We start from the raw sequence: 15,660 nt of genomic DNA, 5'->3' as shown, positions 1-15,660 counted from the left end.
AAAGCATTGCATTCATAGTTTTTGATTTTGATTTTGGTAGTAGGTTCCCACTCATCACGAAGCATTCTAGGGATAGAAACTTCCAATTCAAGTTTCTCTTCAAGAGATTTTATCATAGCATCGACGATATGATCGGTAAAGGCCTTGTTTCGGCTATAAGCGTGTGGAGAGTTTAGCATGGATTGCATCAAGGAAATGAATTCAATCAAGGAGAAACTATCATAATCGAATTCCTTGAAATCCAAAGTAGTAGTTTCATTACTACTCAAGGTTTTAATATCTTCTACTCCACTTTCAATGCTTTTAGCATCAAGATAGATGGATTCCGAATCATTGGGGCGTTTTTCAACCAAAGTGGTTTCATATCCAGCCCCATCATCATTAGGTTTGACACAAGAAAACAAAGATTCAATGGGAGTCACACCAAGCACTTTAAGATCTCCGTGATTCTTATCACAAGAGCACACCCTTTTAAGCCATTCATGTCTAGCACGAATTTGGATGGTTCTTTCTTTGCTCTCACTCATGGAAACACGCATAGCTTTCAAAGTTTCATCCATATTGATCTTGGGAGGAGCACATCTAACTTTCAAAGCATCAACATCACTAGACATTCTATCAACGCTCCTAGTCAAATCGTCAATTTTGAGTAGTTTTTCCTCTATGGACGCATTGAAAATCTTTTGCAAGTTGATAAACTCTTTGATATTACTCTCTAGATCAGAGGGTAATCTATTGTAATTTCCATGAGTATTGTTGTAGGAGTTGCCAAAATTATTAGAGGGGTTACTAGGAAAAGGCCTAGGAACATAGTTTCCTCTAAAAGCATTGTTGTTGCCAAAATTATTCCTACCAACAAAATTAACGTCCAAGCTAGCGTTGCTACTCTCAATCAAGGAAGACAAGGGCATGTGATTAGGATCTAAAGGAGCACTTCTACTAGCAACCAAATTCATTAACTCATCCATCTTAGCACTCAACGAGTTAATTTCTTCTATAGCGTGTACCTTCTTACTAGTAGGTGACCTTTCAGTGTGCCACTGAGAGTAGTTCATCATGATATTGTCTAGGAGTTTTGTGGCTTCTCCTAACGTGATTTCCATGAAAGTTCCACCTGAGGCGGAGTCCAGGATATTTCTAGAAGCGAAATTCAAGCCAGCATAAAAGATTTGTATAATCATCCAAAGACTCAAGCCATGAGCGGGACAATTTCTAATCATCAATTTCGTTCTCTCCCAAGATTGTGCAACATGTTCATGATCAAGTTGCTTAAAATTCATAATATCATTCTGGAGAGATATAATCTTAGCCGACGGAAAATACTTGGATATATAAGCATCTTTGCACTTATTCCAAGAATCAATACTATTTTTGGGCAAAGACGAAAACCAAGTTTTTGCTCGATCTCGCAACGAGAAAGGAAAAAGCTTCAATTTAATCACATCATTATCCACATCTTTCTTCTTTTGCATATCGCAAAGCTCAATGAAGGTATTAAGATGGTATGCGGCATCTTCACTAGGAAGGCCGGAGAATTGCTCTTTCATAACAAGATTCAGCAAAGAAGCATTGATTTCGTATGATTCCGCACTAGTGGCGGGAGCAATTGGAGTACTAATAAAATCATTATTATTAGTATTCGAGAAGTCACAAAGTTTGGTGTTTTCAGTCATGGTGACTTCAGCAAGCAAACAAGCACACAAGCGAACAGAAAACAAGCGAGAGAAAAGGGCAAACGAAAAAGGCAAAGAAAAAAGGAAATATTTTTGTAAATTTTTGTTTTCACAAGTGGGGGAGAGGAAAACGAGAGGAAAAAAAGTAAATGCAAGAGATGAGTTTGCAACACTTACTTGGATGAGTTCTTGACTTAATCCTCCCCGGCAACGGCGCTAGAAATTCTTCTACTACGGCAGCAGAAATCCTTCTGCTGCCTCTTGAGCTTGCGTTGGTTTTTCCCTTGAAGAGGAAAAGGCGATGCAGCACAGGAGCAGTAAGTATTTCCCTCAGTTGGAGAACCAAGGTATCAATCCAGTAGGAGAATCGCGCCAAGTCCAGAGTACCTGCGCAAACACAAAAGAGCTTGCACCCAACGCTATAAAGGGGTTGTCAATCCCTTCAAGATCGATTGCAAAGTGAGATCTCAAGGCGGAAAGTGCAACGAAGTAAAATTGTAAGGCTGAAAATATGGTGTGAAGTAGACCCCGGGGCCATAGTGTTCACTAGAGGCTTCTCTCAAAATAGCAAATAATACGGTGGGTGAACAAATTACTGTCGAGCAATTGATAGAACCGCGCAAAGTCATGATGATATCTAAGGCAATGATCATACATATAGGCATCACGTCCGAGACAAGTAAACCGATACTTTCTGCATCTACTACTATTACTCCACACATCGACCGCTATCGAGCATGCATCTAGTGTATTGAGTTCCTGACGAACAGAGTAATTCTTTAAGCAAGATGACATGATGTAGAGGGATAAACTCAAACCAACGATGAAAACCCCATCTTTTTACCCTTGATGGCAACAACACGATACGTGCCTTGCTACCCCTTCTGTCACTGGGTGAGGTCACCGCACGGTATGAACCCAAAACCAAGCACTTCTCCCATTGCAAGAATCATAGATAAAGTTGGCCAAACAAAACCCACGACTCGAATAGAATTACAAGGATATGAAATCATGCATATAAGAGATCAGAAGAAACTCAAATAAGATTCATAGATAATCTGATCATAAATCCACAATTCATCGGATCTTGACAAACACACCGTAAAAGAAGATTACATCGGATAGATCTCCATGAAGATCATGGAGAACTTTGTATTGAAGATCCAAGAGAGAGAAGAAGCCATCTAGCTACTAGCTATGGACCCGTAGGTCTATGGTGAACTACTGCTACTTCTCAAACAACAGTGCCAGAATTGACACGTCGACGGAGACTGGGCTTGCGTTGGTTTTTCCCTTGAAGAGGAAAGGGTGATGCAGCACAGGAGCAGTAAGTATTTCCCTCGGTTTGAGAACCAAGGTATCGATCCAGAAGGAGGGTCTCGTCAAGTCCAGAGTACCTGCGCAAACACAAACAAGCTTGCACCCAACGCTTCAAAGGGGTTGTCAATCCCTTCAAGATTGTTTGCAAAGTGAGATCTGAAGGCGGAAAGTGCAACGAAGTAAAAAGTGTAAGGCTGAAAATATGGTGTGGAGTAGACCCTGGGGGCCATAGTGTTCACTAGAGGATTCTCTCAAAATAGAAAATATCACGGTGGGTGAACAAATTACTGTCGAGCAATTGATAGAACCGCGCAAAGTCATGACGATATCTAAGGCAATGATCTAGCATATAGGCATCACGTCCGAGACAAGTAGACCGATACTTTCTGCATCTACTACTATTACTCCACACATCGACCGCTATCCAGCATGCATCTAGTGTATTGAGTTCATGACGAATAGAGTAACGCTTTAAGCAAGATGACATGATGTAGAGGGATAATCTCAAACCAATGATGAAAACCCCATCTTTTTACCCTTGATGGCAACAACACGATACGTGCCTCGCTACCCCTTCTGTCACTGGGTGAGGTCACCGCATGGTATGAATCCAAAACCAAGCACTTCTCCCATTGCAATAATCATAGATCTAGTTGGACAAACAAAAGCCACAACTCGGAGAGAATTACAAGGATATGAAATCATGCATAAGAGAGATTATAAGAAACTCAAATAAGATTCATAGATAATCTGATCATAAATCCACAATTCATCGGATCTAGACAAACACACCACAAAATAAGATTACATCGGATAGATCTCCATGAAGGTCATGGAGAACTTTGTATTGAAGATCCAAGAGAGCGAAGAAGCCATCTAGTTACTAGCTATGGACCCGTAGGTCTATAGCGAACTACTCACGCATCATCGAAGAGGTCATGGTGTTGATGAAGAAGCCCTCCATGTCCGAATCTCCCCTCCGGCAGGGCACCAGGACGTGCCCCAGATGGGATCTCGCGGAGACAGAAGCTTGCGGCGGCGGAAAAGTAATTACGATTGTCTCTTGATTTTTTTGGGAATATTTGGGAATTTATAGGCGCAAGATCTAGGTCAGGGGACCTCCAGGGGGCCCACAAGCTTGGATGGCGCGGCCCCTCTGGCTGCGGGGTGGGGGTTTGTGGGGCCCCTGGTGCTCCTCTGGCTTGGCCCCCCAAGTCCTCCGATCTTCTTCCGTTCCAGAAAAAATCTTTTCGGGGATTTTCTTCCGTTTGGACTCCGTTTCAAAATCTCCTCTGAAAGGGGTAAAAAACATGGAAAAAACAGGAATTGGCACTTGGCACTAAGTTAATAAGTTAGTCCTAGAAAATAAATAAAAGGCATGCAAAACATCCAAAGTTTGACAAGATAATGGCATGAAACCATAAAAAATTATAGATACGCTGGAGACGTATCAACTACTCACGCATCATCGGAGAGGTCATGGTGTTGATGAAGAAGCCCTCCATATTCGAATCCCCCCTCCGGCAGGGCACCAGAACATGCCCGAGATGGGATCTTGCGGAGACAGAAGCTTGCTGCGGCGGAAATGTATTTTCGTGGATCTCTCCCGCAGTTTTGGAATTTTTCTGAATTTGTAGGCGGAAGAGGTAGGGTAGACGAGCCACAAGGGGCCCACAAGCCTGCTAGGCGCGGCCCCCCTGGACGCGCCTAGGGGGCTTGTGGGGTCTCCTGGTGGCCCCTGCCTTGGTTCTCAAGTCTCGTGCGTATCTTCTGTTCCGGAAAAAATCTTTTCGGAAGTTTTATTCTGTTTGGACACCGTTTAAAATCCTCCTCTGAAAAGGGTCAAAAACACGAAAAAACAGGAACTGGCACTTGGCACTGAGTTAATAAGTTAGTCCCAAAAAATATATAAAAGGCATACAAAACATCCAAAGTTTGACAAGATAATAGCATGAAACCATAAAAAATTATAGATACGTTGGAGATGTATCAGGGGCCACTCGATAATACAATATCACAACAAGCCTTGCAAGCAATGTGGCTAAAGAGTTAGCCATGGGATTTTGTATTACGGAACGAGTAAAGAGACTTCTCGGTAACGAGATTGAACTAGGTACAAGAGATACAGACGATCAAATCTCGGGCAAGTAACATACCGAAGGACAAAGGGAATGTTATACGGGATTAACTGAATCCTTGACATAGAGGTTCAACCGATAAAGATCTTCGTAGAATATGTAGGAGTCAATATGGACATCCATGTCCCACTATTCGTTATTGATCGGAGAGTATATCACGTCATTTCTGCATAGTTCTCGAACCCGCAGGGTCTGCACACTTAAGATTCGGTGATGTTTCAGTATTATTGAGTTATATATGTTGGTGACCTAAAGTTGTTCGAAGTCCCGGATGAGATCTTGGACGTCATGAAGAGCTCCGGAATGGTCCAGAGCTAAAGATTGATATATAGGAAAGTTGCATTTGGCTTCTGGAAAGATTTCGGGCATTACCTGTAAAGTACCAGGAGTGACGAATGGGTTCCGAGGTTTCACCGGGAGGGGACCTAGTAGGCCTAAAAGTGGCACACCAGCCCCTAGTGGGATGGTGTGGCCAGCCCAATAAGGCTTATTCTGGCCCAGTGTAAAAAGAAAGTAAAAAGGAAGAAAAAGGGAAGGAGGAGACCAACTAGGAAAGGAGTCCTCCACCAAACTGAATTGGAGGAGACTCTCCTCCCTAGCTCGGCCGCACCTCTCCTCCTTGGAGGAGGAGGTAAGGCAGCCCTCCCTCCAATTCCTCCTATATATAATGGAGGTTTTGAGGGCAACACACACGAGAAAAATAGCCACATGTTGCCCTCTCCTCCATTGACCGTCTCCTTCGTCTAGATTAGTTCGACATAGCTTGGCGAAGCCCTGCTGGATTAGTTCACCACCACCACCACCACGCCGTCGTGCTGCCAGAGAACTCATCTACCTCTTCGTCCTCTTGCTGATCAAGAAGGCGGAGATCGTCATCGAGCTGTACATGTGCTGAACGCGGAGGTGTCGTCCGTTCGGCGCTAGATCGGGACGGAGTTCGTGGGACGGATCGTGATTGGAGCGCAAAGACGTTCGTCTACATCAACCGCGTTTCTTAATGCTTCTCACTTAGTGATTTACAAAGGGTGTGTGGATCCGATCTCTCCTCTCATATATGGTCATCACCATGGATAGATCTTATGTGTGCGTAGGAATTTTTTTGTTTCCCATGCAACGTTCCCCAACATATACTACTTTACAAAGACTATTTCTTGAGCTTCCTAATATTCATGAGCCTAGAACTAAATATATAGCTAGAATTATCCTCATGAATGAGTTTTATTTACTAATAAAAGAAGCTAGGGATATTGTCTTGTAGTATACTACTAAATATATAGCTAAATATTGTCTTGTAGTATATTAATCATGAATGCCCTCCTATAGAAGAAATTCTCCATGATCAAGATCCTATGCTTAGAATGAAGTGTAAAGATTGTCATGCTTTTGGCGAAAATGCTAGAAAAAGAGTCCCACATTCAGTTTTGGTCCGAAACTTTTCTAAGAGTCCTAACGATAAATTTAAATGTATTATTATAGGTATTGTTGGTAAATTTTATGAAAATTGATTTAGGTATAACTATAGAAATTCCATATAAGATGAAATAACTATTATGTATGAGAGTTTTCATGGATGTCAAAGTTGTGTAACTCCAATATCACAAGAATTTGAGTTCATGAATGTCAAAATTACTAAGTATAGCCCCTTAAATTACTTAAGCTTGCATGCTAGAAAATTATCTACAAAAGGGGGACTATGTAAGGGAAATATATGATGATCAAGTTCTTAGAGAACTGAATGATGATAAGACTTTATAGATTCACATTATGCCTGGCTAAGGGCATTCAAAAATAGTGTTTGTTGGGAGACAATACAATATGTACGTTTTTAATTTCTTATTCGGTATAGTGGTCTACATAATTATCCTATAGTGGTAATTATCTTTATATCTTTCCCTTCTATTTTTATGCCAATTTAAAGCCTTTGGCATGTTGCAAATGCATGTTTGTTAGGTGTTGTGAACAAGTAGAAATTTTTGCGCACAATGATTGAATTGTTTCTATTTAGTGGAACATGATCAATTCTTGACTTTTTACACAGTACTGAGTTACAATTTTTCATATTTTTGGAGTTACACAGGTTCATAATTAATTATATCTCTACGCACTGTTTTTTTATAGATTGTTCTTATGTTTTATTTGACTGCTTGTTTTAGAGTTTCATGGCATATATTGGGGGATATAAATTGTGAAAATGATAAGATACAATATCCTTTACATGGAAATACATATGTATCTTATCTTGACAGTACAAGATTGGGAGATTTATTATTTATGTAGTAACATATCTCACGATTTTCATTAAGTTTTGTGTGGATGATGTTTTAAGATCTAGAGTAGACATCGATGTGCGATGAACAAGGAGCGAAAAGAGATTAAGCTTGGGGATGCCCAAGGCACCCAAGGCAATATTCAAGGACTCCCCTCTTTCGTCATCAATAACTTGGTATGACTCGGTTAGACTTAAGTTTTTATTTGTTCACATCATATATGTTCTGCATGGAGCGCCTTTTACTTTTATTTTGTTTGCCTTTTATCATAACCATCATGCTTTCATCACACTTTTTAAAGATACATACACTGGTCTATAATTTATAGAATGCTCATTGATCTACAATTATATATTTTGAGTTGAGGTATTTTCTCTTGTACTTCATGTTTATTTGTTTGATCACCGTGATATGCTATGTGTTTATAGAAAAGATTTGGAATCTATAGCCTCACTTATATACTTTTAGATAATTGAATAGTAATTGATTGAATTATGTGTTGGTCGTAAAAATAATAGGTATGTAGAAGTTGTATAATAAAAACTTGCATGAAACTTGTTAGATCAATTGAATTATATAATCATGTTCTTTGCAATATTTTGATATAGCGAGTGAGGAATTATTTCCGTGTACCCTTGAGGACTTGTGTGAAGTAGTGGAAAGGTGTAATGAAGTCATACACATTAGTACTTGTGGTTGTTTAAGTGTAACTCACTATGAAGGGTCTAAGTTGAAGAACATTGTAAGTAACCGCATTGTATAATGGGTCAATAAGCCTAGAAACTTCGATTCGTAAACTCACCCTTGGAGTGATCGATCTCGTGGTTAACTCCGTGTAGACTATGAAGTATTAGCGAGGTGTTTTGGTTCATGAGTTGCGGTCTATACAACACTATCACCTATCCATATTTTTCTATCCTCTTCGATATTGTACATTGCTCACCCTCACATCGAAGCATGCTGAAACTTCGCTAGTGTATCCAAACCTTGTGGGGTAATACACTCTCTCACACATAAGCCTCATTATATCCTCTTCAAAACAGTCACCATACCTACCTATTATGACATTTTCATAGCCATTCCGAGATATATTACTATGCAACTTCCATTGTTACTATTCATCATATTAATTGAGCATTTGTTGTCAATTTGATTTGCATGATCATGTAGGGTTAACATGATATTTTTGGCAAAACCAGTGTTCATTATTGTTAATACATCTATGCAAGAGGCATTCATATGTAGTCATCATATTGTTTAGTTATAAATAAAATAAAGTGTGATGCATATTAGGATGCACCCCTACCTGTGAGGATAAAAAACAAAAAAAAAAGGACAAAAGGAGCCCAACAAAAAATGAGGCATAAAGATAGAGGGGGTGGATCACTATCATCTACGACACTTGTGCTTAAAAGGAGCACCATGTATTTCATGTAGAGACTTTCATGATATTCACTTTCATATCCTAGTGGTTTTTTTTCACAATACAGAACTTGACTTGCATATTCGTATGACGAGCTACCTCAAATGCTCAATATCTTCATGAACAAGAAAGTTGGACGCACACTCACTTACCTGCATATAGAGAGATTCCATACACTTATAGCTCTAGTGCATCTGTTGCATAGCAATCCCTACTCCTCAAATTGACATTTATTGTAAGGCTCCTCATTTCCTAACAATCAAGCCTCGTTGATGTTAGACTCTCTTGTACCTTTTTGCCTTCTCAATCAAACCCTCACCATCATTATCTATGCCATCCTAAGTGCTAAGACCAAGACTCGTGAATTTGGCATTAATAAAAGTGCTAAGTAGTTGAAAATGGCTCGTCACGGATTTAGTTGCTTAAATGAAGCTCTAGTTTGTGTTATGGGAAGAACTTTCAATATGACAAAGCCTTGAGTTATTGGCGAAATGTATATGACATCGTGAGTATTAATTGGTATCACGTGAAAACATTAATCCACGAAAACATAGTAATCTTGTTTACACTTGAAGTACTTGCTTGTTATCAATAATAAGATTATTTCTTTGAATCACTTTTGTCCTAAGTTCACACCACTCTTACATCATTTGATCAAGATCATACTAGGTAGAATTCAACATCAAAAATATCTTTGGCTATCATTTGCCGACTCGAGGACCAGCAGGAAATAAGGTTGGAGATACTGATATGTCTCAAATGTGTGTGTGTGTGTGTATATATATATATATAGTTAAATATTATTATTTATCTTTTTTTAATATATTTTTATATCAATTTATATTATTTCCCCAGACTAACATATTAGTTTAGTGCCAGTGTTGGTTCTTGTTTTCGCTTGTTTTTGGTTCCACATTAAATCAATATCTAAAGGGGTCAAAATACGTTGCCGATTTTACATGATTTTTTGGGGCAACAAGAAACATTGAAAGCTTTGGGGAGGAGTGAGAAAAGCCACGAGGCTCCCACATGGACACATGGTGTGCCCAAGGGGGTGGTCGCGCCACTTGTCCATGCGAGGCCCCTGGATACCGCCTTAGTCCAATTCCATCACCATAATTCTCTACAAAAACAGAAACCATCTATCGTACTTCGAGAAGAATTTTATTGCCATCACAAGCCTCTATTCCAAAAAGAACCCATCTACAACCCTTTTTCAGAGATCTTCAAGAGGGGGAAGCCATTCTCGGAAGGCTGTTCATCAACCTTGCTTCCTCCATGACCATGTGTGAGTAGTCCTTTAGGGCCTACAGGTCCATAGTAGTAGCTAGATGGTTCTCACTTTCTTTTGGATTTTCAATACCATGTTCGCCTTCCTTCTTTATTAGGAGCAATCCGATGAAGTTTTGTTGTATGTTTCTTGAGACATGATGATTTGTTAGTTTACGATTAGATTGTTCATTGAATCTACTTGAATCTCTTGGCATTTATTTGTTGTATAATTAAGTAGATATGTATGATTTCTGATCTATTTGTCTTCTTTGGCCAATATTGATTGGTAGTCTTCAGAGTGAGTGGGACATAGTAGTGAGTTCAATCTTGTAGTGATTTCTATACCCATTAACATAATAGGAATAGGACACATATTTGTATTGTTGCCACTAAGGAGAAAACAATGGGATTTTATCTTATTGCTAGGTTTCTTCCTGTCTACATTATGTCGTCTTGTTTAATGCGTTATTCCATTTATTTTAAACCTAATACTTTGAGATGCATGCTGGATAGCGGTCTTGGGATGGAGTAATAGTAGTGCATGTTGCTGGATTAACGGTCTACTTATCTTGGACGTAGTGCCTATATAAGATTATGCCATGAATGATCATAGTGATACTCGTTGCTATTCTTGTCAATTGCCCAACTGCAATTTGTTATCTTGTTGTTTGCCTCTTTTCGAGAGATATCTCTAGTGAACCTATTGCCCCGGGGTCCATCTTTCATTAATACAAGCTTCAACAAAATTACCTTTTTACTTTTATCGTACCATTATCTATCTATTTGCTTTTAATCTTGTAACTAGCAAGACAAGAGGCTTGACACCCCCCTTGCCAAGTTGGGTATAAGTATTGGTTTTATTTGTGTGCAAGAATTGTTGACCTCATTAGTTTGGTGATTTCTACTCGTTCTATTAAACCTTGATCCTCAATTGAGAGAAATATTTTCATTTGGTGCTATATCATCCTTTCTTTTTAGTGCAAAACCCAACAACACCTACGGAGTAGCAGACATCAATGGTGATGATGATGGAACCATAGAAAAAAATTGAGATATGCCTCATCACTAGAATTGTCCATTCCAACCGAAATTTTAGTAGGCTTTTTCCATTCATATTATGATGGTCACAATCTAAGCCTCTCACAATTTTCTTTATTAATCACGCCAATTTCCCTATGGTTGTTCGACGATATCCCAGTTAACTTTCTATTGTGAAATTTTTGTGCATGTATATATAAGACGGGTAGAAATGTATAAACGTGAACCGGCTAAGATTTAAGAAAATCTCAATATATTGAGACATGCCCGGATATGTAAATAGGAAGCCACTATTCATCATGTGAACTGGTTAAGATTTAAGCCATTATTTTCAGTTTCAGCAAAATTACACTGTGTGTTTCCTTTCTTCTTTCTCTTCATGTCACCTCTAGCACCGCTTTCCTCTCTGCCAAATCGACTAAACATAATTTTTTTTCCGGCTTCCCAAGGTTTAGAAAATGCACTGCGAATACATTACTCCCTCTGGTGTATTCCTCCGTCCTAAAATAACCGTCTCAACTTTGTACTAACTCTAGTACAAAATTGAACTAAGTTTAAGACATTTATTTTGGGACGGAGGCTTATAAATTAGGTTTGAAAAAGTAAGAATACTGATCCGCAATGCCCAGCCAAGCCATGTTCCCCGACTCGAGGCCACGTTCAGATCACAGACCTACCTCCAATAGATAAACACTGTAAATCCAACCTGATCCGTTAAGAGACCCAAAGATTGGCACTCCACTAGTACTGTACAACAATATCCACTTCAATTTATACCTGTCCTAAAAAGCGCGCTGCTACAGGCCCATGTCAGCGTCCGTCTGCCTCCGTTAAATCCTCCCAATCCAGAATCCTCCTCGCCTCCCCTCCCCTCCAATCCGAGAAACAATGGCGGAATCCCTCGTGGGCGGTTCCACCCCTGTCCCCGTCTGAAGCGTGTTTGTCTCCCAGCCCGATTCGGTGGCCCGTGTCTGCCCGAGAACCCGTGGCCTGCGGCAGATTTGGTCGCCAAGTTCTGAGCTTTCCTTCCGTCAGGCTGGTGTTTCGGGACACGGGCGCCCGCGGATCGTTCTGGCTCCGGATGAAGGCTTCTTCGCTGCACGTCCGCTGATCCGAAGCGGAATTGGCGGTCCTCCAACCGTCGCCGCCGGGTAGGTGCCCACCTGGAAGGCATTGCGGGCTGAAGCCGGACAAGTTCTGAAACTTTTCCGTGCCCTGGAGCAATCTGTCGTCGAATCGCCTGGCAATTGGCTGCGGCTTGGAGCGCAGATGGGGGCGGGGGCTTCGAGCATGGCGGGGGCGGAGGGGTGGGGCCAGACGTCGCTGGGCGACATGCCGGAGAGCTGCGTGGCGCCGGTGCTGCTCTACCTCGACCCGCCGGAGATATGCCTCGTCGCCCGCCTCAACCGGGCGTTCCGCGGCGCGGCCTCCGCCGACTGCGTCTGGGCCACCAAGCTTCCCGCCAACTACCGGTACCTCGCCGCCCTCGCCGCGGCGGCCGACGACGACAGCAGCAGCGACGGCTCAGTGGAGGGCAATGGTAGGTGCTGCTCCTCCGCGGCGACCAAGAAGGAGAAGTACGCGCGCCTGTGCAGGCCAACCCCCTTCGATGGGGGCACCAAGGTACCTTAATCTCATTTTTACAGTTTCTACTGGTCCTTGTTACTAATACAGCTTGCTTTAAGCATGGTCATTATTTGCTCTTGTTGTGATGACAAAAAAGAGGTCTTCCTTGGAAGAGAGGATCTAGAAGGTAGGTTTGGTTTGTGTGCAATCAATCTGACATGTTTAGAGGGATTTATTAACTATGAACCGTAATGTTTCTGTGAATTTCGATTATGGATTGCCTGGGTGCTTATGTGAGCTGGATTGCTAGTAGACTCATAAAGGACCCCGATATATGGAACAGTAATTCCCCTTTCATGTGCCAGAGTGTATTGGTTTCTGTTTTCCTTCCTTGTTTATGTTTGCTGTCTTGGATGGTGTTTATTCTTGGATTTCTAGTATGCTGAAATTACTTGACTGGAAACACCTATGTAGGAATTCTGGATCCAGAAGAGCAAGGGTGGTCTTTGCATGTCCATCTCCTCAAAGGCTTTGGCAATTACCGGTATCGACGATCGGCGGTATTGGAGCCACCTCACCACAGACGAGTCAAGGTACTTCCGTCTTGCTAAGTTTTGGATTAATAGTTGCTCCATGGGAAGTTAAGGTTGAATTCAATGGAAACTATTTTTTTTTGTGGAAACCTTCTCAGATTTTTGTTCTAATTGAAAATTTGAGTAATTTTTACTAGAACATGCACTAGAACGTGTTGCATAGCAAATTTGAGCATAGAAGGGAACATCTCTGTTGTGTCCTGGTTTTCCAAATATCCTATTGTATGGAGGTGAACTCTTAGGATATCCATGCTTATTGGTTGTGTGCCACTGTGTAGTTGGTATGACCATTTCCTTGTTATTGAATAGTAGGAATAACAGGTGTTGTTTGCCCTCTGCTGAGAAAGAACTTTAGTGCAATGCATACATATTTGTCTTGCCGACAAGGCCCTATTCCTCGATTGTAAGGATGCTTTGACTTTCAATTCTTTCCCTTAACCATAAGGTGCATCAGTGTAGGCAGCAGCTATGGTAAAAATAGAGAATGCTAACTTGGGAATGTGATTGGTATGTCTTGGTGGTTGATTAAAGTGCTGGGGTCTGGTAGTTCATAGATGGGGAATTACATATCATTAGTTCTTCAGGCTGCGCGCTCTAAGAGATGCTACAAAGCTCATACAGTAGTCATAGACAGGAGCTCATTTCTGCGATAAAGGTCTATTTCGGTTTATCTGTTGCGCTAGTATGACATGCCTTTGGTCTTGTGATGTACTCCCTCTGTACCACAATACTTGTAGCTGGGGGTACTTGTATTAGTGCTCCCCAACAAGTATTTAGGTACAGAGGGAGTACTATATTCATATAGAAAATCTTGGAGCCAATCATCATATTGCATACTTCCAAAACTAACACTTCAGTCTCGTGGTAAAACATGTAGGTCTATCCTTGTTTCTACTCTGCTTATTGATTTATTTCCGATGCAAATCGTACCACTAAAGACAATGTTATGATGTGATTTGATTATGGGCTGAATATATATCTTGCGAAGTTGCGCACCGCCGACTCTGTAAATTTTGGTGTTTACGTAACTTGTCCACTGAGTATGGTGTAATCTTTGTTCTGCTAAAGCGTGTCGTTGCTTCATTGCAGTATTGATTGATCTAGCATCAAGCTTAAAAAGAGCTTTTGACACTTGTAGTTTCACACAACTGTACTTCTCTTCCGATGTCCTTTTCTATGGTCATCGTTACAGTTGCAGATAAGTGACTGCTAAACTGCTATCTTATCCTGTTACAGATTCCATAGTGTTGCCTACCTTCAGCAAATATGGTGGCTGGAGGTGGCTGGGGAGATTGATTTCTGCTTCCCTGCTGGTTCATATAGCCTTCACTTCCGGCTCCACTTAGGCCGGCCGCACAAGCGCATGGGCCGTCGGGTCTATGATTCTGAGCTCATCCACGGTTGGGACGTTAAACCGACACGGTTTCAGCTCTCAACTTCAGATGGCCAGCACACAATATCCGACTATCATCTAGATGGACCAGGACAGTGGATCCTTTACCATGTCGGTGATTTTGTCATATCGAGTTCGGATGAGTCGACCAAGCTCAAGTTCTCTATGATGCAGATTGATTGCACGCATACGAAAGGTGGCCTATGTGTCGACTCTGTTTTCATTTACCCTAAGGATCATCGGCCCGAGGAGTGCATACGCAAGTAATTTTGAGAACCCGCTGTATCACTCCGTTTGGCGATTGATCGGCGGTACCTAGCCATTCTTGTCCAAAACCCGGTGTAAATACTCCTTCAACTTTCTGATGGTTTTGCATGAACCTGGAGTCATGTTCTGTATTCTTTGTAGTGATAGTTAAATAAGTTGGAGTCAGGAGGATTTAGATGTAGGTGGTGATGTATGATTAGAGTGGTAGGTGTCCATCTGTAGAAAGAGCAGCTTCATTTGTTCGTCCTTGTTGTAGTGATGTTCTGGTAAATAATAAAATTTCATGGATCCTATCTCTACTTTGTTGAATCTAGTTGTTTCTCAACACCTGTCTAAAAAAAAGAATCACCAGAAAAAGGTAATCTTTATCGAGGTTGGGCAAGTGTAACCCGCTCTTTGCTTGCCATGTGGCGTGATACAACGAAAACAGAGACTGAGAGCTCCATGCTTTGCGGGTAAATTCGTTGTGTTATAATCCCTCCATCCCTAAATATATGACATTTTAGAGATTTCAATATGAACTACATACAGATGTATATAGATGTGTTTTAAATATACATTCACTCATTTTACTTCATATGTAGTTCATATTAAAATATCTATAAGGTCTTATACTTCCTCCGTTTCTAAATATAAGTCTTTCTACAGATTTCACTAATGGACTATATACGGATGTATATAGACATATTATAACTTATAGATTCACTCAT

General features: G+C 41.0%; 1 protein-coding gene across 1 annotated transcript; it reads left to right on the top strand.

The window, feature by feature from the left end:
- The first annotated feature begins 11,881 nt into the window (after positions 1–11,881).
- LOC123427463 (F-box protein PP2-A13-like) lies at positions 11,882–15,243 on the top strand. The gene is made up of 3 exons (XM_045111518.1): positions 11,882–12,754; positions 13,172–13,290; positions 14,527–15,243. Exons 1-3 carry the CDS (start codon positions 12,401–12,403, stop codon positions 14,948–14,950), a joined length of 897 nt encoding a protein of 298 aa, XP_044967453.1. The 5' UTR covers positions 11,882–12,400; the 3' UTR covers positions 14,951–15,243.
- Positions 15,244–15,660: the final 417 nt, after the last annotated feature.

The sequence above is a fragment of the Hordeum vulgare genome, chromosome 2H, assembly GCF_904849725.1.
Source record: "Hordeum vulgare subsp. vulgare chromosome 2H, MorexV3_pseudomolecules_assembly, whole genome shotgun sequence".
In the NCBI taxonomy this organism is placed as follows: Eukaryota; Viridiplantae; Streptophyta; class Magnoliopsida; order Poales; family Poaceae; genus Hordeum; species Hordeum vulgare.
The sequence above is the reverse complement of the archived record's forward strand: the minus strand, read 5'-3'. Positions and strand labels throughout refer to the sequence as shown.